The 25125-nt window shown below is 37.0% G+C and overlaps 1 protein-coding gene across 1 annotated transcript in view; it reads right to left on the bottom strand.

Moving 5' to 3' along the window:
- The window catches only part of LIFR (LIF receptor subunit alpha), a 52773-nt gene that overhangs the window by 26586 nt on the left and 1062 nt on the right, over positions 1-25125 (bottom strand). Inside the window, exons 2-10 of the mRNA XM_007467613.1 lie at positions 24199-24313; positions 21635-21771; positions 15384-15547; positions 10325-10499; positions 7851-8105; positions 4345-4474; positions 3736-3905; positions 1637-1782; positions 304-466 (exon numbers count right to left, since the gene is read on the bottom strand). Of these exons, the coding sequence (XP_007467675.1) occupies positions 304-466; positions 1637-1782; positions 3736-3905; positions 4345-4474; positions 7851-8105; positions 10325-10499; positions 15384-15547; positions 21635-21771; positions 24199-24313 (1455 nt within the window). The remainder of the gene's footprint in view (positions 1-303; positions 467-1636; positions 1783-3735; positions 3906-4344; positions 4475-7850; positions 8106-10324; positions 10500-15383; positions 15548-21634; positions 21772-24198; positions 24314-25125) is intronic.

The following is a 25125-nucleotide window of genomic DNA, read 5'->3' as shown; positions in this document are numbered from 1 at the left end:
AAGAGTGTGAGAAAAATCACTCCATAATCTTACTATGGTTTCAAGTTTGGTTTCCTACGTATCATTTTAATACAGTTGCAATCCTTTCACATAACACATGCCAAGCATTTTTCCATATTATCACAAAACTTGAAAAACCATCATTTAAAATGTCTGTATGATATTTTACTAGCAGGTATTATATAGTTACACAGTTTATCTCAACATTCTCCTGCTTTTAGCCACTTTGGTGACATTTTCTTTTAAAAGCAAAATTTCAGGATCCATAGTAATAATTAGCTGTAAGTCATTCAGTTAACTTACTGGCTTCTGTGGTTAAATATTGTTTTTCATTGCTCCACTTGCTCCATTTCCAGAAGGGGTCAGTACAACAACGAATCCGAAAAGTATATATAGTATATGGATTTAACTTATCCACAGCAGCAAGATAACTTGAATTTTCTATTCCTTTCATTGTGACATTCCGCTATTAGAAACAAATATATATATTACATATATAATATCACATGTATATGAATACATACATACACTCATATACTTTTTTAGAAGAAAGCCTCCCAAATTCGTAACATAAATTGACTGAATGTCATAAGAGTTTACCTCTATAAAACCAAAGACAGTTCATCCACTATATTTTAATTTTATATAAATGCCAAATCAGTGAAATTATGTTCTGCGACAGCAATAAATAAAATTGAGGTATCTTTTTAGTCCAAATGTTGGATCTAAGTAATAATGGTCAATTAATTATGCAGAGATGATATTAGGTCAATGGTTAATGGTAATGCAATATACCTTAATGTAACTTAGTAATCTAAGATGACCCTGAGGATTAAATACACTATTCAGATGATATTTGGAAACTGACTGGAGGCAGGCATCATCTTATGCATCTTTTTTTATATGGCACTTAGAACCTCTAGTGTGGTGCTAAACATGTAGACTATTCAATATTTAAACTAAATAAATTAAGATGAAGCAATTCTAAACAAATCTGAGGATTCACATGCCTCAGCAAAGTCTCTGAGTTCCCAATTACTTATTGCAAAGAAGCTTTCCGGGTTACGTTTTGCAGTTTGACTGATTTTCTAGAAATTATCAGTAAGTTTCCAAGTGACTATTTAAGTACATCATTTATTTTGGACCTACCCCAAATTACAAGATGGTGCAGCATAAAAGTCAACCTAAGTATGTAAAATGTACTAAAAAGCCGTGTTTTGACTTAAAACGCCCAATTATAACTTGCTCCTATTGCTGCACTTAACAGTTTTAAAAATCACATCTTCTCTTTGGTGCCGATTAGTCCATTAACTAACACCAACGGTTACAGCAAAAACTACTAATTCATTCACAAATTTATTGAGCACCAGTTACATGCCAGGTACTACACTAGACCTGGAAATATTCTGAGTAGTAAAAGTCAAACTTACGTTCTATAATATCCGGTATTATAACTGTTTTTAAGTGCTAGATATAATGCTGTTATGATATTGATATATAATGTCTTCACACTTAGTAAAGCTCTATAATAAGTAATCTGAGCGCTTGTGCATACCAATTTACTTAATTCTTTTTGAAAACTAAGTAGTTTATCCAAAATAACCTCAAAGGAAGTTTATAGAAGAATCTTACTCACCAATTCATGTACTGAGTTAGTTTTATTAATTTCAATTTGACATAACAGTTTAATCTTTGCAAAGCTGCCCGGTAAATGCCAGGAAAGTGTAACAGCTGTTGAACTGACATCCTTCACTTTGATTGAAGTAGGAATATGGGGATGAACTGTAAATACAATTTTCAAAGATTACTTTGAAAGCTCTTTCCTAATATGACAAATGAGAGTCAAAGAAAACAAAAAACAGAAGAGATGTCATCAGTGCTGATCAACAATGTTCCACTCACTGTTGTGTGGAATACAAATCTCACCTTTACTGCTGACACCAGGCCAGCATTGTTTAAGAACCATCCACACTCAAGGTTTCTCAGTTGGCAACAGAAATACTAAAAGGTAGTAAGTCAGTCTCTACCTTTAAGGAACCCCTCATTTACTTGGGGACTGACAAACAGAAAGAAGGAAAATCAACAAGAGTATATACATTAAGTCCTAAATATGTGGTACAGATATTCACTGCTACAGGAATTTAGATGTAAGTGCAGATGTACAGTGAAGATAGGACTTAAGATGAGCTTTGAAGGATGAATCAGAATGAAACTGGCAAAACAGTTGCAGAAAATCATTTCAGGCTGGGGTCTTGGCAAGAACAAAGGTACAGTGAAGCAAACTGCACATTACACTGGTGATAGTGCATACACCAAATTGAGTGATGGGAAAGAATCACGTGGAAGATATGGCTGAAATGGCAGAGGGCAGAAAAAAAAATATAAAACTGCCATGCAAGTATAAGATGTAGCTTTTGTGACCTTATGGAAAAAAATCAACATAACAAAGATATGAGAAGGAATAATTGACAAAAGTGACTTATATTCACAAGTAAGGCAACCTTACGCCCCTGACTGTCTCTAAGAGAAGGCCTCTACGCCACTGCTCTGTGTGTTGCAGAGCCTGGCACAGAGTTGATACACATGGAATGACCACAGGAATGAGTGCCAAAAAGACAGGCCTCTTTTATTTCTATTTTGAGCTGTACATTAATAGGGTTGGTAAAAATCCAGAAATCATCAGCAGTAAAAAGGAACAAACTATTTACTGATACATACTTGGATGGATCTCAAGGACATCATCCTTAGTAAAAAATGCCAACCTCTAAAGGTTAAATAGTGTACAACTCCATTTACACACCATTCCCAAAATAACAAAACAATAGCGATGAGGAAGAGACTAGCTGTTTTCCAGGAACAGAGATTCTAGCACGCGCCCGTGTGTGTTGATGGGGGTGCGGGTGGTGTTGCTACAGTGACAGCGGGAGGCGGTTCCTGAGGGCGACAGAAGAGTTCTGTATCTGAACTGTATTGGTGGGTTGCATGAATCTGTACATGGATCCGACTGCACAGAACTACACACACACACACACACACACACACACAAACACACACACAATTAAATGCATATAAAAACTGGTGAAAACTGAGCAAGGTCAGTAGTCTGGTTCAGTGTTGAACCAGGGTCAACTGCCTAATTTGGACATGGTACTACAGTTACATAACATGCTACCACTGAGAAAGTCAGACGAAGAACTGTAATTATTTTTACAACCACCTGTGAGTCTACAACTATTTCAAAATAAAAAGGTTTTAAAAATTGGGCAGGGCTTCCCTGGTGGCGTAGTGGTTGAGAGTCCGCCTGCCGACGCAGGGGACACGGGTTCGTGCCCCAGTCCGGGAGGATCCCACATGCCGTGGAGCAGCTGGGCCCGTGAGCCATGGCTGCTGAGCCTGCGCTCCGCCGCGGGAGAGGCCACAACAGTGAGAGGCCCACGTACCACAAAAAAAAAAAAGAAAAAAAAAATTGGGCAAAAACTATTTTCAGAAATCAAAAACTATCAGATAAAGCCACTTAGAATTTCTATGAAACAATTAATTCAAATTCTTATTTGAATTTAATAAAACAGTGAAACTTGAAATTATATTTTTAAATGAAATTTACAAAAATAGTATTAAGTAAATATAAAGGAAATAATCAGTAAAAAGAAATCCCTAAAAGCACTTTTCATTAATCTCAAGACATTTTACCACTTCTAAAGTTATTTTTAAGAACTGGTTTATGCAGCAGCTTACCTTTTTCAGTTATGTTAACTAAAAGTGTTGATTCTGATTGACCCAGAGGATTTCGAGCATTCAACGTAAAATTGTATATTTCTTGATTTGGAAGCATGTGAAAGAATAACTGATAGCTTTCATTTGTGGGCAACTCAACTCTTTTAAATCTAACATATTTTCCTGAAAAACTGAATTAAGAGAACATTAAAGAATATTAAAATAATTTCAAAATGGCAAGAGATTTATTGCAGGAAAAGATGAACGGGTAAATTTCTAATAAATTTTTTTTTAAAAAAGTCTGTATTTCTAATTATAGATATACTACGTACTCAGGGAAGAAAATATATACAAGGCAGAAAACAGAAGAAAAAAATCAGCCATTAAGCCCACTACCCAGAGACAGTCTCTGTTCATATTTGAGGATTCTCCCTTCTAGAGGCTTTTTTAAAAAGACAACAAGATATCGAGTCTGCATGTTTAAAGTGCAGTATTTATAGTATACCCAATTTTCTACAGCATATTTTGTTTTATATTTGTTCTCATAAATGAAACAGAGCATCTTATGTCATTTAATATCCTTCCAAGGTACTCCTCACTGTTCTGACAACCTTTCCCAGAGACCTTTACCTTTCAAATAAAGTGTAACTTGTATTGCGTGGGCCCACCAAGAACGTCGGTCTTCCTGGATTCCAAGTGCATATAATCTCTTTTAAGTCATATGTCTCACAGTTCAGTTTTTGAGGAATATCAGGTGGATCTAATAAAAAAAAAGAAAAAAAAGTAGTTACTTTGATTATGTATATTTTCTCTGAAAACGTTATGTTTCACAAATGTTAATTACATTTGGGACAATTTCCTTAAAAAATCATTTGCTTACATTCTGAATGGTGCAGGAATTACCATTCTTTGTATAGCATGTTGTTTCAGAGTTCATATTACATTAGGAGTGATGGATTAACATATACTTAAGAGTGACCATTAGCTCATTTGGAAACTCCCCAATAGCAACCTGAAGAGATCAACTATCATGTTTTCCCCTTAAATCCCATTTCAGAGTCCATCAAATCTCTCAAAGGAACCTTTGTCCAACTAGTTAAATGAGAAAAATCTACAGGTTAATAGTATTATTACCTATCCTCCTTATACTGTGATTTGAAAAGTACCACCAAATCATGTCAGTATAAGCCATGGTACAAGTTTCAGAGTTCTTAAATAAGTTATAAGGACTATTATTTACAAAGTCACTCTTGGTAAAATTCTACATATCCCTATATTCCAAGTGACTACTGATCTTTTGTTGCTTTTCTTCTTTAATGAGACTGTTCTGTTTTTGTAGGGGCAAGACTAGAAAAAGAAAAAAAGTTGTTTTGTTTTTGTTTTGTGAGACAGTGATAAATAAAAATTCTACAGTCTGACACTGATTATAGAAAGTGATATTTCTGTAATCTTACTTAACCAAGCATATACAGAAACTGATATTTCCTACTGTCATATTTATCCAAACTATCTTCCATGGAGGTAAGTTTTGTTAAATGACTATCTACTCATTGAAAAAGTCTAAAAGATAACTTTATTTTTAAAAACCTGAATTTTTAAAATAGTCCTTAGTTTATCAAACAAGACTTAGAAAATTTCACATACTTTCCCCAGAGATAAGCATTACATCCTTCAAGTATCTTAGGTAACATTAAGAGAAGTAATGAGTATATTTATATGAAAGTTTACCAACTGGGTAATAAAACTAACACTTACATATTTATTTTGAAAACGGTTTTAAACTTAAGGACAAACTTTTGGTCGTTTTATTAAATTCACATACCCCAAATTTTGAGGATATTTAAAATGCTGATTATTTTAGGATCTGGCAGATATATTAAGTTGAAATACTTAAAATCCGAATAACAGGAGCAAACTAGACAGAAGTAGAAGGAAAAATTGAAGGAGAAAAAAAATGAGAGGGCAGTACTTGAAATATACTGATTTTCTTTTCAAAGAAATTCACTTACAAAAGAATCAATTGAAGCTAAGTAAAAGCTCGGTATAAATCAATTGTCTTTCTATATAGCAGTCTATAGAAAACGCAATTTAAAAACATCAATTTTTAATAGCACCAGCAAACATCAAACACCTAGGAATAAATTTACCAAAAGATATAAAAGACCTCATATCACTAAAATAAATCAAAGAAAATCTAAATAAATGGAAGGCTATACCATGTTCATGGTTTGGAAGACTCAATATTGTAAGAATAAAAATCCTCCTAAATTGATAGATTTAATGTAATATCAATCAAAATCCTGGCACGTTTGAATGTGTATGTGTGTGTGTAGGGGTAAACTGACAAGCTGATTCTAACATTCTTTCCAGCCTTTTCAGTAAATGATGGGATAACAGGCTACCCATAAGAGAAAGGAAAGTAAATCTTGATCCCTAACACACACCACAGTCTGCCCTTGCTGCAAGTTTCTAAAGAGCTCCCTCTGAAGTGAACTGTTACTGTTGTTCCTGAATTGACAAATATTGATCAATATTTCAACCTCCAAATGTTATAAATGAAAGCTAAATTATGAACAAAATAGCACTATGATAAAAGATTAGAACATTGTTAGAAACAATAAAAACAGTGAATATTCTCATCTTTTGAGTTTTAATTTTTTATTTCATTCTTTTAAGTGAGTATCTCACTTTTTGGTATCACTTATCAAGCAGTTTCACTACACTGGTTCTTTACTTAGACTCCATGATCGTTTGTGAGGAATGTTGCACATCACTTCCTAAAATTCCATTTAGGAAAGAAAATTTAATTTTTTAAATTTCTAAAATTTAAATTCGAATATATCCTCACTCTCACTTGAATTCCAAAATGCCTTACTGGAAGGCAAAAAGAGAGTAGGGTTACAGCCATCATCAGGCTGAGAAGGGCACCTAATCCCCTTCCCTTGGGAATCTATCAGCAACTGAATGTAATTTATCATAAATTTCTATGGAAGTAAAAAAGTGACTGAAAGCGGCTGATCCACAGCGTAACTGACAATCATAAGGGAAAAAAAAAAAGCATAAGAAAAATCACTGAGTGAGCAAAAGAAAATGACAAAATCCATTCACTACATTTCACACACTTTATTCATGAGACCCTTGGACCACTAGAAACTTTAAGTTCCGAATGTGAGCAGGAAGGGAAGCACTGCTGGAGGCAAAGCCATCAGTGCATTATAACATTACAGTTACCACAGGGGAGGGGACAGAAAAACTCTAAATACAAAAGTATCTGTGGGGCTTCCCTGGTGGCGCAGTGGTTGAGAGTCCGCCTGCCGATGCAGGGGACATGGGTTCGTGCCCCGGTCTGGGAAGATCCCACATGCCGCGGAGCGGCTGGGCCCATGAGCCATGGCCACTGAGCCTGCACGTCCGGAGCCTGTGCTTCGCAACGGGAGAGGCCACAACAGTGAGAGGCCCGCGTACCGCAAAAAAAACAAAAACAAAAGTATCTGTGGATGCACAACACAAGCCATATAGGTAGGGCAGTCCACCCACAACAACTTTTGGAAACGTCATGGAATGTAGAAGTGACCATGTTAAAAGATGCCCCTGCATTACGGAGAGTACATCAGACAGAGAACACAGTGAGAGGGGGACTCTTCCTCTCCCCATGTCCTGCAGCCACCCTCCTCTCATCAGAGAAGTGTAGGTTATGCTTTTGAAAGATTTTGTGTAAAATCATTACAATTTCTTTAATTCAGGTACTTTAAAAAAAGGTATGCTTTAATTAGGTGGGAAATTAATTTATATGAAAAAATTCCTAAATGATGTAGGAGTAAGAAATATCATATACTATCTGCCCTTGACTCAACAAAGCTGTTAACTAAGAAGTTAAACTAAAAATTAGCAGATGAATGTTTCAAATCTTTATTACAAAAGCTACAAATTATATAGATACAGGTATGTAGAAAACAAGCTTAGAACTCACCTTAAAACAAGCAAAAATGCTGGTACCCTCATATGTCATTTGTATCAAAGAAGAAAAAAATAAGAAAAAAATAAAATCATCCCCCCGAAAAAGCATTAAGGCTTTCAAAGAGGACCAAAACAGATTAATAGGAACTCTTTTCTTAAAAAAAAAATTATATACTTACATCCTGCAAAAATAACTGTTCCAAACATGTTATCTTCTACGGAGAAAACAACATTTGTCCCACTACTTTCGGAAGCAGAAATATTACGGATCTTGATTGCAACATTTTTCCCATCAAGATGGATAAGGGGACAATATGTACTGCCAATCTGTGCTGATAACACTTTTTCTTGAGTCACACAACATACTGTTATATCTGAGCCTACAAGTAGCACTCTGTCTTGAGGAAAAACCTTAGTCTGAGAATCAGGAGACCCTAGAAAGAGCAAAAGGAATTACAAATACTTTAGAAGTCTTTTACATAAATTAGCCCAGTGTACATAAAACACACTGTTAGGTACTTTGTAATTATGGTGGCCCAAAGGTAAGGTACGCCCCCCAGGTTTCAAAGGAGCAAGACATACACAAGAAATAAAAATGTGTGTGGTTTTATTTACTTATGACGGGGTGATGGTGGGGGGGTAGAGGAGACTGCAGGTCACCGTGTAAGGTCGCAGGTTAATATCTAAGAAGTCTAAACGTTCAAATTAAGTGGGTTTATCCACATGTGAAAAATCCACACCAAGAAAAAGGTACACATTAAATAATCCCATTCCTTTGAAATTATTCTATGTATTTAGATCAGATGTCCTACTTTCCATCAGCTTACATGCATGGTTAAATACTCCACATCCTAAAAAGCACTTTCGAAAAAAAATCCCAACTCTGTAGGTTAAAGCCACCCTTTTGTTTTTATTTTCCTAAAGAGCCAATTAAAAAATATTATCTCTAGTCTCCTTTCTACCTACTCACTCTTTAATCTACTGCAATCTGGCTTCTACTCTGGCCACTTTACTAAAATGGCTCCACGGCCTAACTGCTCAATCCAATGGCCATGTCTTAGTAATCTTTCCTTCAACTTCCACAGCATCTGGTATGTTGCCTAAAGTCTTCCTTCTCAAAACTCCCTTCTCTCTTGGGGTGTAGACTACTTACTTTTGCTACTCTGAACCCTCCGGCTGCTGTTTGTTTTGCTGGCTTCATTTTCTTCCATCCTCCCCTCCTCACACAAGCTTCTAAGAGATGTGTCCTTGGTCTTCATGCCCCTTTCCTTGAGTTATGTTAACCTCCAAGATTTAAAAATTTTCACATCACATATGTTAACGATTCTCAAATACACAGTTGACCCTTGAACAACATGGGTTTGAACTGCATGGGTTCACTTATGTGTGGATTTTTTTCAATAGTAAATACTACAGTACTACAGGATTTGCGGCTGGTTGAATCCTTGGATATGGAACCACACATATGGAGGTTCCACGGGAATGGAGGGCTAACTATAAATTATGTGTGGATTTTCCACTACATGGAGGGTCAGAGCCCCTGGGGGTTACCCAGTTGTTCAAGGGTCAACTGTATATCTCCAGTTCGAACTAATCACCTGGATGCCGAATTTGTATTCCCAACTGACAATGAGAAATTGCTCCCAGGCACTTCACAGCTACCTCAAGCTCAACACATTAAAATTGAAATTTATCTCTCCCACCTAGTTTGTTCATATAGTTTCTGTCTCATTGGACAGCATCACCAGCTACCCAGCTGCCCAAACTAATAGTCATCTTCAGCTCTATTTCTCCCCTACCAAAAGCATAGTCACTCATTCTAATTTGGTCTCTTCAGTGTTTTCATACTTCTTCCCTCTTTTCGTTTCTAAACACAGGTGTCCTATTTTATACCTTCACTGTCTTTTGCTGAACTACAAGATTCTCCTTATTAATCTGCCTGCTTCCAGTCTTTCCTCCCTCTGATCCATTTCTCCATATTGTCACTAGGGTAAATAATCTACAATGATTACCAGCCTTTTAAAGCACTTTATTTTATTGTCAGCAATTTTCTAGGCCCTCTCTCACACTGCCAACACTATACCTGCATGAGTTTTATTCAATGTACAGATGATTTTTGATATACCTGCAGATTCACACTGTTAATTTTATTTTATTTTTTTGGCATGCGGGATCTTAGCTCCCCGACCAGGGGTCCAACTTGCGCCCCCTTCATTGCAAGCTCGGAGTCTTAACCACTGGATTGCCAGGCAAGTCCTATACTTGCGGATTCCCATGTTCTCTGCAGTAACTGCAGCTCACAGCAGTCTGCTCTATGGGCAAGAAATTGGGAGCTCTATTTTAAAAATATGGACTTGATCTCATTACCGCCTACATAAAATTTTTAAATGTTCTCCCAATGTCTATTCGAAGTGATTTTTAAACATGGATGTTTATCTAATCACTCAGTATGTTCTTTAAAAATACAGATTCCTGAAGCCTAGCTCAGAGTTTCTGGATCAAAATGTTCTGGGGCAGAAGACTTGGAAGATCCCCAGGTGACCCTCATGCATCCAAATGGGGTTCAGAGAACTAAAACCGTGAGCTAAACCCTACCCTTAAGCAAGACTAATCTAATTCATCTGAAATGAAAATCCTTTAAATATGCACTTACAAGAGATGTTCTTCAGTGGGCTCCAGTCGCTCCACTCTTTGCGACCAGAGAACTGAGGATCATCAATGTAGCATCTAATTCCCACATAGTGAGTGGCGCACTCCAAGGGCATGTCTGAGATCCAGCTCCAGTGATGAATTGTATCTCTGCCATTCAGAGTTGTGTTGTGGGTCACCTACAAAATGAACACAAACACAAAATTCTATTTCCAAGTACTATGTCCCGCTTTCCCTTAGGGTTAAAAAAACACAACAGACTGTATACAATTACCAGCTAAGTAAATCAAAGCTTTGTTCTTTTGTAAATCTATGTTTTCTATAAGGCATAAAAGGAGAGTTGTAGTAACAATAATTATGATTCATTTATGTTTACTTCTTCAACTTTAGGGCCTACTTCATTATTACACAAGATGTTAATATTCCAAAACATTCAATACAGTTCATGAGAAAATACACCATTACCTAAAATGGTCCCATTTTCCATGGAGAAAAAACAGTTAATGCTTTTTTTATCTCCAAGGGTTAAAGTCAAAGAGAGGAGAGCATTTCAACAAAATAAACTATTATTTTAGACTGGATTATTTTTTTATATAAGTGTCATATATTTCAAATTTTATTTTTAAATATGCAACTTATAATAATATAGAAAGCTTAATTTCAATTGTGGAAAATGGGCAAGATTTCAACCAAATATATGAGGATATACTAAGAGAGACCTTGGGACTTCTGGTTAAAGACAACAGATTAAATAAATGTACTTCCTTCTCTTTACTTCATGAAATTCCTTTAGAACAAAAGTAAAAGATTTTTTTTTTTTAAAGGCACAGATACACAAGGGCAAAAAATTGAAGAAACAATACCAGTAAGATTCTGGACACTGGAAAGCAGATGGGCAACGGTAACTAACTATGCATTCTAAAGGCTGGGGCACTCCTGCCTTCTTCCCTACTCAGCCCCCAGGATACTGATGGCCAGGTACATACTCACCAGGTAAGAGTCTAAGCAAACTTTTCTAAGGAGCATATGAACAGGTCAAGATAAAAACCTAAAATAATATTAAGATTTTTCCAGCTTGACAGCCCATCCTATCACATATAGTGATGCCCCAGCCAACAAGTCCCACCCAGGCAAACAAAAGTTCCAATTAGACTTGTTTTATTTTTCAAGAACCACTCACTTAAATATGAGCAGCAACCAGGATGACCAGAAAGTGGAGAAAAAGTTCTAATGTGAAAGTCAAAGATCAAAACAACAACAACAAAAAAGCAATGTGAAAAAACAGAATGCACAGAAAGAAAATTTTAAATCACTGATATTCTCAAAGATAAGAAGAGATACTGCATCCATGAAACAAGAACATGATAAATTTTTTTTTAAAAAAGGACTAAGAAAAGGGATCTCTTGTATATTAAAAAGTATATTAATAGAAATTCAAAAGTGCAAGATAAACTTTAGGAAAAATTGCTCAGAAAATAGAGCAAAATACTGATGGAATGTAAGAATGATAAGATAATTAGAGGAAAGGTCAGAAAGGTACAATTTCTAAAGAACAGAAGTTCTAAGAAAAAAAGGAGAAAAAAGAGATGAGGAAATCAAAGACATAAGAATTTCCCAAGCTGACAGGCATGTGTTTTCAGACTGAAAGGGGCCTAATGAGTGTCCAGCACAACAGATGAAGATAGATCTACAATGAGAAGCAAATGGAACAATGCCTTCAAAATCTTGAGAAAATTTTCCAACCTAGGATCTTTTACCCAGCCAAACTAGCAATCATGAGTGAATGCAGAATAGACATCTTCAGAAATGTAGTATCTCAATGTATTCATCAAGTAGCACTTTACATTCCCACCAGAAGGGTATGAAAGCTCCAATCTTTCTGCATCTTCTCAATATTTGGAATTGACAGTCTTTTAAATTTTCCTGGCAACTAATTTAAATTATTTTTAATAAAATATATCTGTAAGCTACCACTGCAGTTAGCAGAGAGTATCTACAAAAAATAGCAAATAACTACTGGAATTTATGCTTCCACCAAAATGAGGAAACAAGGAATTCAGGAAGAAGAGGACCCATCATAAGACAACTATAAAAGGAATCCTCTGAATGAGGATGAACCATAGCTTCCTAACAAATATGTTGAAAAACATAGAGGTTTGTCTTGAATGGTTTATAGGTATACCCAGGTATTAATCTCTTCAAACCAAGGGTTGGCTACTGGGATTGGAGGCTGCTGGAGCTCCTGAGAAACCTCAGAATACTCAGCTATTTGCCACACTTTGTGCTATACAAATATTTGGCAGCATCCACATGAGCTCTTATATGAAAAGGGTCAGGAAGTCAGAAGGCCCTCAGAGAGATGTATTCAGAAAGACAAAACTGATGTTTGCTTGAACATTTCGACAGATTTACACAACCTAGAAAGAATTTAGGATTGAATTAATGAAGCAGACAAATAAAAACTATAAGTACAAGACAATACGAGATGATGTACAAAAAAAAGGAAAAGAATAGTAAACACTATTTGGTTCAGTTATAAATAGTGTTTGCATTACTGTAATCCAAATAATGAATACTGGTCTACCAAAAATTATAACATAATGATATTGGAAAAAAATAAGAAGTGGAGAGAGAGAGAGAGAGAGAGAGAGAGAGAGAGAGAGTGTGCGTGTGCGTGCACACGCATTTGAGTGCACATACATGCGAGTGCGTGTCCCTGGGCTGCCAAGTGAGACAGGACTAAATTCTCATTCTACATTGTGGGAAGTTAATAAAACATTGCTCAAAAAACTAAAATAATAATAACAGCAACATAAGCAGGCTATCTGGAAAAATGGAGGCAAATAATAAAAGAATCAGCTAAAAGAATTCCTTGTTTACAAGAGAGAAAAATGAGAGGAGGAGAGAGGGCTGCATAACTCCCAGGCATCATTCACATCCTGGCTTGCGCAGTGGAAAGCTTCCACAGCTGTTTGTGAGGCTGTGGGCAGAAAATGTCAAGTTATAAATGAAACACTATAAATTAAACTTATAAATGAAACTCACATTTACAGTGTTTCATGATCTTTAATGATCTTTAAGCTATTACAAAATAATAGCATTATAACCTGTCATAAAATGACTGATTATAAGCAATTCTACCTTAAATACTAATACTAATAACATAATTATAAATAAAAATGTCATATTTTACTATGGACAGGAGTAACTTTTTAAAATTAATTTGTTCTAGCTCTATTTTTCTTGCCTCTTGCTATTTTTCCCCATAGAAAGATTTTTCTCCAAAGATCATATTCCAAAAAGTAGGGAATTACTATCTTGCCATTGCTGTCTTGTTACACATCTTGTGGCAATGAGTTACATGACCTTAGAATAATATTTCCATTCATTTATGCTTGATTTCACTTACATGTCAAAGAGTATCCCTCTTACTCCAGCATCCCTAAGTCAGTTAAAAAAACAAACAAACCATCTAGCTCCCAAAGGAAGTAATAATAACTAATAGCTGTTTAGTAGCTTTATAAATATCATACCATTTACTACAGAAAATATTAGCACCATTTAACAAATAAGAAAAAGGAGGTTTTGAGAAGTCATCCTAAGCCAGTAAGTAGTAATGGAGAATATAAAATGTTAGGCCATAAAAAAAGCTACACAATACAATTTTAAATAAGTAATAGTTTTAAGACAACAATGGTAGAGCTATATCAAAGTTAGCTGCAAACCAGACTGACACACAAGAATTGCCATTAAAACTCAAGAAAAGAGAGAGCATTTTTACACTGAGGTAATTAGGATGGGCTTTAAAATAAGGGATAGGATTTGACCTGGGTCTTGAAATGTGTATTCAATTTGTATAGGTGAAAAGGAAAGGGAGGGCATCTTAGATGAAAATAAGTATACTGATTATGTAATACAATACAGATGGTACTGGTTAAGGAAGAGCACAGACTCTGGAATCAACTGTCTGGGTTTAATTCCTGGCTCCTCCATTTAATGTCTTCCTGTGACTCTGTATCTTCATCTGTAAAATGGGGGTGATGCTAATACAGCCTCCCCCAGGGGCCTGTTGTGAAGATGCAAACTATTAACATATAGAGAGCTTTCACAATAGTGCCGGGAAGAGAGCTTTCACAATAGTGCCAGGAAGGGGAATGCCAGAAGCATTGGATACAAGATAACTACAATTATGGTGCTATTGTTTCAGGATGTAATACATAGGTTGTCAAAAAGGAAAAATAATACAGTGACTATGAAATACAGAATAATCCTATTTATTATCTTTACTATTTTATCTATGTACTTAGGCAAATAAACTGTAAAATCATGGTCTTCTAATTCTTAAGTCTATAACTAGGCATATTTCAAGTGCATTAAAGAGGAAAAGAGTAAAAGGATGAAAGAGGGAATTCCCACGTACTAGCTGTTAATACTTTTCACTGCTATATCTCACTATTCCTTAGATTAATAACAAACTAAAGATGGATCATTAGGAAACTATTCATAAACAAGATTTTAAAAATTAGAGAAAAAAAACATGTACTATTAAATATAAGAATGTTATTTTGGATTCAGATAAATTCAAACTTATAGATTTATTCAAACTTACAGATTTATACAAACTTATAGATTTATACTTATAGATTTCTCAACAATTACTATGGCTAAATATGTTGCAAAACATTTATTTTTATGTCTATGTTAGATAATTTATAGTAATATGTAAATTAAATTATATGTATATTTTTAATTTCATTTATGTAAAAACATGCATATAAAAAAGGTTTGACAGGAATACACAAAGATACTGTTTACTATGTTCAAGTGGCAGAATCATGGATTAATCCTCCCTTAATTTCCTAAACTTCCTATAATGGTTACACATTATTTCATTAATTTAGTGAGCATTTTAGGCATAGCATACAGTTTTTAATGAACCCCCAAAGGATATCTGATTTACTTCTTTAATATCTAAAGGTTCACTGTTGCCACTTTAAAATTATAAAAAAAGTATTCCGTTTCTTTAATGTCACAGGAAAAAAACTATTTTTGTTCAAACTTACTAATTTTATGATTTCCATATTCTTTTTACGTAGAACTTTGACTTCCCAGATGACATCTGAGTGATGTGGAAAAACAGAACCCTTGTCATTCCACTTTAGGTGTAATGCAGAAGTTGAGAAATCAGCAGACAAATCCAAGATCTCTGGAGCATCTGGAATTAAGGCTGAAAAAAAGGAAACAAAAGATAAAACTTAGTCAAATAACTAACTATTTTTCATATTATAATCCCATTAATCAACTAATGTTAAACTCTACTTCTTGATCAAAAAACAATTAAGGATTAAAGTAAATTCTTGCACCTCCTACTGAAAAAAGAGAATAAATATATGTATTTATTTGTATAAGCAGCTCCCAGTTGTTCATCAGCCAAATCTGAGAAAATTATTTACCAGCCCGCTGTTTCAAATCCATAATACATCTTCTAATACAAACAGCAACTGAGTTCCCACAACACTCCAGTGTCACTGGGTCTGAAATCTCCAAGCAGACAACATTGGAGAGAATTAAAAAAGCTCCCTTTGTATAGATTATGGAGAGCTGGCCTTGGTAAACCTTTCCATCTGTTTTCTCTGCACCCTTCCCCACTCATCTCCAGTCACAGCCTGCATGCTAGGGAAAGTTACCCACTTGAGGATGCAATGAGCTACTACTGGCATAGGCAGCAGTAAACAGCAGCAAGACCGTGGTAGTGACCAAAGCATTGAGTTGAGGAAGCCAACAAGGTTCTAAGAAGTACTTGGCAGGATCTGGGAAGTCCTTCAGAAAGGCTAGTTTGCAGTGGTGTGCAACAGGTCTGCAGGTGATTGAGAAAGAGATAAGGTGATCCAGCAGGAGACAGCTGGAGAAAGCCTGGCTATAGTAGTAAGGATGTGGCTCAGGATGCCATATATGGAAAAGAAAGGACAAAATCTAATGGGCATTTCAAAGAAATGACTGGATCATAGAAATGAAGGATTAGTAATAACAAGACATGAAAACATTTAAGATTTCTTCAAGTCACTAGCCCAGAAAGCAGGAAGAAAGGCAAAAGGAACCAGGGACAATTGTGAAGAGATGCGGGAGTCTGGCCATGGATGACTAAGTGTTGGGGAAAAAACGACCATCAATGGAGGGGGGAGGTGCAGACAGTAAGTGAGAATGGGGACCAATCAGAGAGTGCACACAGACTCAAGAGGAACTCACTGAGTGCAGCTCAGAAATGAACATAACACACCGACACAAAACAGCCGAAGCTTGTTTGAGAGCTAGTGACACAGTCACACCTTCAAGGAGCCACAGACCCCAGCAAGACTCCCAAGAGGGAATGACGTAGAAGCAGAAGGAAACCAGAGAAAATCTGGGATCACTGAGATCAAAAGAAATGGGTTGTTGTCCAGGCCCAAGAAAACAGAGTTCAGAGAGGAAGGCTGAGAAAAGACCACTGGTGGTCTTTTGATGCTGGTGAGGGTACCGTCAATTCCTGAGAAAGAAGGCTGGCAGGGCAGTAGGCTCTGAAGCTGTAGTACAAAAGGTAAAGAGAAAAACCATGCTCAAGGATAGAGCCTCTCACAGGGAGAAACTGGTAAACTTAAAAAAACAAAACAAAACAAAAAGGTAGCCAAAAGAGTAAGGTATTCTTCAAAATCTTCAAGTCTTCCTACCTATAAGGAAGGAGGAGTATATTAATGAAAAATGTGGGGATCAGTAGGAAACACACAAGGTATGAGCCTGTTCTGTTCTATGAAATTCAGGCTTTCTGGTATGAAGGGCTCCTTCTTGCCTGTGCTCTCCTCAAATGACAGTAAGGTGAAGGTAAGTTGAAAGAAATCCAGACTCACAGGCTCTCAGGCCCCATATCTATCCTAGTGCTGCCCCACGAAGTTCAAGGACCATTAAGTAAAGTCACTTCCAGCACAACTGCGGGAGCTGACAGAGGGAGGGTGGCTGAATGTGCTGAAGAACAAAAATGGCAAAGCAGACTAATATAATACAAATTATATGTAATATAACTTAGTCTTGGAACTTAAAAATAAGTTTTTACTAAACTTACTTAAAATGTACTGATCACGGTGCTCTACACTGGATTTACGTAAAATGTTTAGGGTCGCACAGGAAACAGAACATGTGGATTAAAGCCTAAAATATGCAGCAGTTAACAGTTACACAGCTACATAAGGACAGTGGAGGATGCTTTACACGAGAAGTTTAAGTGGGAAACTGCTTTTAAAAAAGAAGGAGCAAATGAGGAGTAACAAGCTGATTCAGTGCCAGGAGGGACAAGTTTAAGGTGGCAGGGCAACCACACAGAGCAGAGGCTGCCAAGAACATGGATCCTTCAAACGTTCCAAGATGTCACAACGTAGTAACTTAAAATTATTAAACATGAGAGTACTTTATTAAGGCAACACTCATCTATTAAAATGCTTCCCTCCCTGAAAAGTATACATAATTAACATTTTATCTAAATAGCAGTGGGCTATTCTTCAAAACCCAAGTCATATCTAATATTTCCAGCTAAAGACAGTAACAGCCATAATTACAAATGAAAAGATTAAACACAGTTTTTTCACGACTTCATAGTATACTTCTTCATTGTATGCCAGGGAAGTTCCCCTAAGCTCTCACGAACTGTCATCTGCATTTTTCTCCAGCTAAAATACACTTGAGGACAGTGTTAGCTCGCTTTCTAGAAACTACAAACTTTGCAGCTAGAAAAAATTTCATCAATCTTGTTTATTTTTTAAATAAAGCTGGTTTTATCTTTACCCATAACCTCCACGCCCCTTCTGCCTTAGAACATCAGAAGATGGGAGCTTTCCCAGATCTTTTATAGGATCCACGTTATTTATTCTGCCTCATACAGATGCAAATTTTTAGGTTATTTTAAGAAACTTAAGAGATTAAAAATCTTACAAAGACTTATTTTTGTGCTTTCCCTTGTCGATTAGAAGCTTATTAGAGGGGACTTTCCCAGTGGTGCAGTGGTTAAGAATCCGCCTGCCAATGCAGGGGACATAGGTTCAATCCCTGGTCCGGGAAGATCCCACATGCTGCGGAGCAACTAAGCCCATGCACCACAACTACTGAGCCTGCACTCTAGAGCCCGTGAGCCACAACTACTGAGACCATGTGTCACAACTACTGAAGTCCGCGTGCTCTAGAAGCCTGTGCGCCACAACTACTGAGCCCGCATGCTGCAACTACTGAAGCCTGCGCACCTAGAGCCCGTGCTCCACAACAAGAGAAGCCCGCGCACCGCAACAAAGAGTAGCCCCCGCTTGCCACAACTAGAGAAAGCCCACGTGCAGCAACAAAGACCCGACACAGCCAAAAATAAATAAAATTTTAAAAAAGAAGCTTATTAGATATATGTATATGTGTTAAACATCTTCTTTGCTTTATATGTATACTTTTGAAAGCATCTTAAGATTTGGAGAAAACTTAATTTCTCATACTTTTATTTAGTAGCAAACTGCCAAAGAACCCAAATCTTCTAATGCACAGCTCCACTATCATTTCACAGCATCTCTTGCAATATGACAGGTGTTCAAGGTTTGCTGATGGACCCACCTCCCTCTCTTATATTCATCTAATTTGCTTTTCATTTTCTTATCAGTATTTTTCTTATTTGAGTAGCAGTAGTAATATCTTAGGGTTGGGATACTGTTAATCTAATATTCAAATCACAATGAGGCCCATTATTATTAAAAATGCTGTCAACAAATTACATGCTATGCAAAAACAGTGAACTATTAATCAAGTAAGTCACCTAGAGTCTGTCCTGATTTGCCTTTTGAATTCTAACACTGTTATCTTCAAGTAGCTTCCCAGACAGAACCTTCTCAATCCCTACTGATAAAGCAGACAGCACAAACTGGCTCTCTGACAGAGTCCTGGGGAAATTTTTTAAAATCTGGAATAAAATTAAGTTAGATTCCCTCATACCTTAGTACAAAATAATTCCAGATGGATGAAAGATTTAAGCATGATAACAAAACCCAAAACTCATGAAGAAAAATATCAAGAGATTCTATTATATAAAAATGAAAATCGGTGGTATGAGAAAAACACCACCAAGTTTAAATTTTAAACTTGGAGAAGTATTTGTAGCAAACAGGACAGAAGTGATAACCATACTATACAGAAAGCTCTTGTGAACTAATGAGGAAAAAGATGAATTTCAACATGAGAGAAAATTTACAAAGGATATAAATAGTTCAGAAAAGAATAAAAATGATAATTTTAAAAAGTAATCACAGAAATATAAAAACAACAGCGCTATAATTTGGGGGCCATCAGACTGAAATCGCAAAACTAAGAGAGATAGACAATACCCAGTCCTGGCAAGGATGCAGACAAGCAGGCATGCTCTAATATGATGTCTGTGGGAATGCAAAAAGGTTCAAAATGTGGGGGGAACAACTGGTAGCAGACATCAAGAGTCAGAAAAAGCGGATGTCTTTAATGTAGCATTCCCAATTCTAGGAATTTAGCCTAAGAAAATCATCACACAAATTCAGCAACATGTATGTGCACAAAATGTTCATTAAAGCATTGGTAATAATGCTGAAAGACTAGAAATAAAAATCTCAATGTTAATAATCAGTGACAATCCCAAACTCCCTAGCTATCCCTCCCCCCCACACTTCCCGCCCCCCGCCCCGCCCCGGTTTGAAATTGACATGTACACTCGGCTGTATTTTAAATGGATAACCAACAGTAGGATGACCTACTGTATAGCACAGGGAACTCTGCTCAGTATTATGAAACAACCTAAATGGGAAAAGAATTTTTAAAAGAATAGATACATGTATATGTATAACTGAAAAAAAAAAAAGACATCAATCTAGTTCAATTTTAACAAGGCCTCGATTTAAAATGATGTGGTAATTGATTATAATAAAATAGTATAAGTAAAAAAAAATTTAAAATAAAATATATAATTTGCTAAAAATAAAATAAAATACAATTTGCTAAAAAAAAATCAGTGACAAAGTAATTATGGTACCTCCATTCAATGGAATACTAGGCAGCTATAATGTAGATTTATTTACATAATAACTTGAAAATCTATCTATATCTTGTGATAAGCCTATAATAAAGTAATATAAACTTTACTGTTTATACACACACACACACACAAACACACACACACACACACACAGAAAACACATGTAAGTATTAACAATATTTCTTCCTGGGTATTGGGATCATGGCTGACCTGCACAAAACAATCTCACATGTATCTCACATACAACTACAGAAAGAAAATAACAAACATGGCTCTTCTCTATCTTGAAAACAGCCCTAAGTAGCACTTTACCCAGACAATACTTCAGCCAGAAAATGAGACCGGTTCTAAGTTCCTGGACAGCATGCTTTGCTATTATCCTTTCAAAATCTGTGCTGTGTCAGACACAGACCACTCCAAACATGCACCTTGCCTGTAAAATTGGAGAGATCACCAAGTTGCTTATATTTTCTTTCCCTTGCTTCAAAATAAGTCATCCTTATAAGACTCACTGTAATATCATTATGATGCCATCCCATAATAGTTGTCAGAAGGCAACAAACCTGCCTACCCCACCATTACGAGAGTCAAGACCACTGGAGTTTTTAAGGTCTCATTGCATGGCAAAATTTCCATCTCCAAGAGCCTGGATTTATTTCATGCTTCCACCCAGCTTGTAGCATACGTCCTAGGCATTCGGTCAACACATCTATAAAAGATGCCTGCTATGTGCAAGGCACTGGACTAGACACTAGGTGTGGAAGACAAAGTCTCTGCCCTCAGGGAACCCATTTTCTTGTAGAGGAAACACACAGGAAGCACCTAATTATATAATAAATTATTTATGCAATCGTGAGAAATACCACAAAAGAGAAATACAGACTGCCTAAAGGAACGTTAAGAAAGGAATGGGGTCTCCTCTGGGAGGGGATGGTCAAAGACTATTTCCTAAGGATGGCTGAGGAATTCTAAAAGGCATGCAGGAATCAACAAAGTAGAGGGGTAGGTGAAGAGAATCCAACCGTGGGAAGGACCTTAACTTGTGTGACGTCTATTTGACTGACCAGAGGAAGAGTTTGCTTCCATCTTGATCTTGGCTATGCTCCACAATTGGAAGTATGGTCTCAGGGTAAATGAGAATATTAGTTTAACAAAATATATAAAAGAATGGTAAATTCCTGTCAATTATAAAGCAGCACAATACTAACAAAGGCACCATTCTGAGTTATTTTCAAATCAATTTTCTTTTCAAATACTTACAAACGTTTTTTTCATTTAGTGTGAATTTACTTATAAAACTTCCAAAATCATGTAAAGGGTTTATTGTTATTTCATGATCACCAGGTAAAAGAGCTGGGATTTTAATATTTTTCTCCAATCGATAACAAGAATGGGACCTGCAATATAAGAAATCAAATTTTAATTAGCAGATAAAATGGAGCGCAATTTTCATAAAAATTTGATTAACACAAAATTCAGTGGAAAATACTTTGTTCTTTTGTATACAAAAATATGACAGGTTACATCGCATTTTAAGACTGCAAAAAAGCGAGGTAAATGGTAAGTCCATCAATGTGGTGGTAGGAAAAATAACCAGACTGTATCAGAAAGTCAAGAGAGTAAGCAGAGACAATTCTATCAAGAAACTTAGGGCTTTAGCATGGCCTTCAAACCCCGCCCAACCCTGCCTTTGCACATACTCTGCCCCCCACACCCCCCTTCTGGACCGATCACTACAGGGTCCCCATCACCGAGACTTCAACCAGCTTGTCTGCTCCTCTGTTTTGCCTCACAGTTCACTCGTACAAAACGTTCTCATGTTCTCATCAGCTCCGCTTTCAAAGTGCTTCTAGTTCCCACCCATTACCTCTCAGACAAAAGTGAATTTTTCTTCTGTGGTTCCATGGCCCTCTATATCTTTATAGGGCATGTTTACACGCTTTGTTATTCACATACATTTCTAATTTCCCGTAAAATTTTAATTCAAGCAAAAGGACTTTGGGTGTCTCCTGCATCACCACCCTGCCCCGCACAGGCCTCTTCACATTCCTAAGTGAATTTAGGACTGAGGACTTGAAGGGGTCGGCTAACCTCACGTGTGTGGGTTTCTTTACGTGCCAGCAACAAAAAACCACCCGAATCCTCTAAATCATGCTTTTTCATACATTGATACCATTGTACCCAATATTCTCTCAGGTTGGAATGGCTTCCTGTCCTGTTTCTGCTGAGAAAACTGAGTATTCCTACTCCACCACCACGCTTCTGACAGCCTCTCTGGACCTCACACTCCTTAGTCAATGCTCCCTCAGACCATCACAGACAATTAGCATCAGCAATTAATCCACAGCCTCATTATGCTCTGTTTCTCGTGAACTCCTGGAGCCAGGATAACTTCTTCTCTGTGGGTTCTGCAGTGGTCAGTAGTGCTATTTACCAGATATTCTGGATTCTCCCCTTCCGGATTCACAGGAGGATTGCACTTCCCTGCTCCTCTGAAACAAGGCATGGCCATGTGATATTAGTTGTAGAGAAAGTGAGTCAAAGTCACAGTTTCTAAAAGCCAGGAAGGCTCTAAAAGCCAGGCAGGCTCTGCTCCCCTCCCGTCCTGGTGCACTGGGAGATGAGGGCTCCCTGGCCTGTGGCCCTGAGGGAGGGAAAAGGGGCAGAGATGCCAGCTGACCTCAAGATAGACACAAAACACAAGCAGGAGTAATCCTTTATTTTCACTGCAGAAAATAAGGACATAAGATTCGAAGGTTGTTTCTGCAATAAAACCAAGCTCGTCCTGGCTGATAAATTACCATCACACTTAGACTAATGTTCAACAAACGTACACTGACTGGGAAAAAAATCTGAGTGTATTTAAATCCACATTTATGTCAATTTACATTAGGACCACTTATCAGCACACTGGTGCTTGGAGCTCTGCACTGAACTTCTCTGGCATTGCTAAACAACTCAGAGCCCTGCTGGGATTAGGGAGGAGCAAGGAGAGTGCTCTGGCTTCCAGACAGCCCGAAGGCTTCCACTCCAAGCTCCGGGACTTGCAGCCACTCCAAGATTACCTGAGAGGGTAAGGCAGTGTGACGGAACCTACCACTTGCCTCCTAATGTCCACTTCCCCCCTTTCCTTAGTAACACTGCCCCAGGTTTATCCGAGTACATTGCCATCAGCTATGAGAACACATCACCTAGCCTCTTATGCAAATAAGTTTAACCACTGCACTAAGTTCTGCCAATGAGATGTAAGCAGAGGTGTTGTACAGGACTTCTTAGAAGTCTTCCTAAAGCAAACCATCTCCTTCCTGCTTTCTGGAAGGCAGACATGACAGCCACTCCTGAAGCATCATCTTGAACCATGAGATCATACCCTCAAGATGGCTGAGTAGCATGAAAAAGAGGAACCTGGGCCTCTCATGGCCATGTGCACCCATGTTGGCCTTGAACCGCCTACTCCAGACCTTTCATATGACAGTGCCTGTCTATTACTGACATTTTCTGTCAGGCAGAGTCAAAACTTGAACTTCATTGATACAGGTAGGCACTGGTTTAGGATAGACCAGTAAAACTTCCCCACAGACGATCAGAATCCACAGCCCATGAGAAGTGTTTCCCATACTCAACATTCACACGATAAAAGAACCAAAGTTGTGGCCAGGAGATGGGTTTGTTTCCATCCTGACTGAAGTAAGATTCAGATTTTTAGAAAATAGAGAGCTAAGATTTAAAATGTCTTTTAAAAATTTCCAGAATAAAATATTTATATTCTAAAATTAAAGAACCTTTAGATTATAGCTATAAATTAACCAAAGTATTTCCATTACCCGTTTTCAAAGCAAACTTCATAAGCAGCACCATGGCCTGCTCCAGAGGGTGCTCTCCAAGAACAGTCCCACACTTGTAAATTGTTAGTTATACACTTCAAATCACGAGGAGTCCCTGGAGAAGGAGAAACAAAACACACACATACGCACACACACACGCACATGCACACAAAATGCTTATTAATTTAACTGCACTGTAAAAGTCAACAAGTGAAACCATTCCCAGCCATAAGGACAAGCATATGTGTTTGCAGAAGGCCCATGTTCTTTATGCAGAGATGAACCTGCAGTCACAGGAAGTGACTGGTTTTATATTTCTTTTTGTAGCTTTGGTTTAAAAAAGCTAGTGAGTAAACTGATGAAAGTGGGTCAACCACTAGACCACTTAGGGGTTAGGCCTCTCTCAAAAATTCTACTTCCAGACAACTAAGATAAATAGAGGGAGTGGCTATATGGATTCAATGAAGGGACCAAGAGAGCACCTGGGAGAAATTTAATCTCCAGTGACCCCATTTGCAAAAAAGTAAAATTAAAAAAAAAAAAAAAAACTCTAAGACTTTAAGTAAAAACTATGTATCTCCTATGCCACAAACACAGCTTCTAAGCACTCCTAACTACTAGTGCTTCACAGCTTGTTACCAGACTGCCACCTACACAGAAATCCCACAGCCAATCTTTAGATTTTTATGAAGCACATCACATAAACAGTAATAAACTCACATGAGTCTCTGAAAAATATATATTTTGTGTAGGCCTAAGCAACTGAAAAGTAACAAATAATTCAGAAGATTACAGTCCTAATAGTATTTACTCACATCTATAAAATAACATTAGATCATGGAATACATAAGCACTATACAATGAAAAACTGTCATTCTAAAAAGACAGTGAAAAGAAAGAAAGGAGAGGACTTGAGGAAGGGAAAGA

This window comes from Lipotes vexillifer, unplaced genomic scaffold (genome assembly GCF_000442215.2).
Source record: "Lipotes vexillifer unplaced genomic scaffold, Lipotes_vexillifer_v1.1 scaffold1432, whole genome shotgun sequence".
NCBI lineage: Eukaryota > Metazoa > Chordata > Mammalia > Artiodactyla > Lipotidae > Lipotes > Lipotes vexillifer.
Note: the sequence above shows the minus strand (reverse complement) of the source record. Positions and strands in the feature narration are given on the sequence as shown.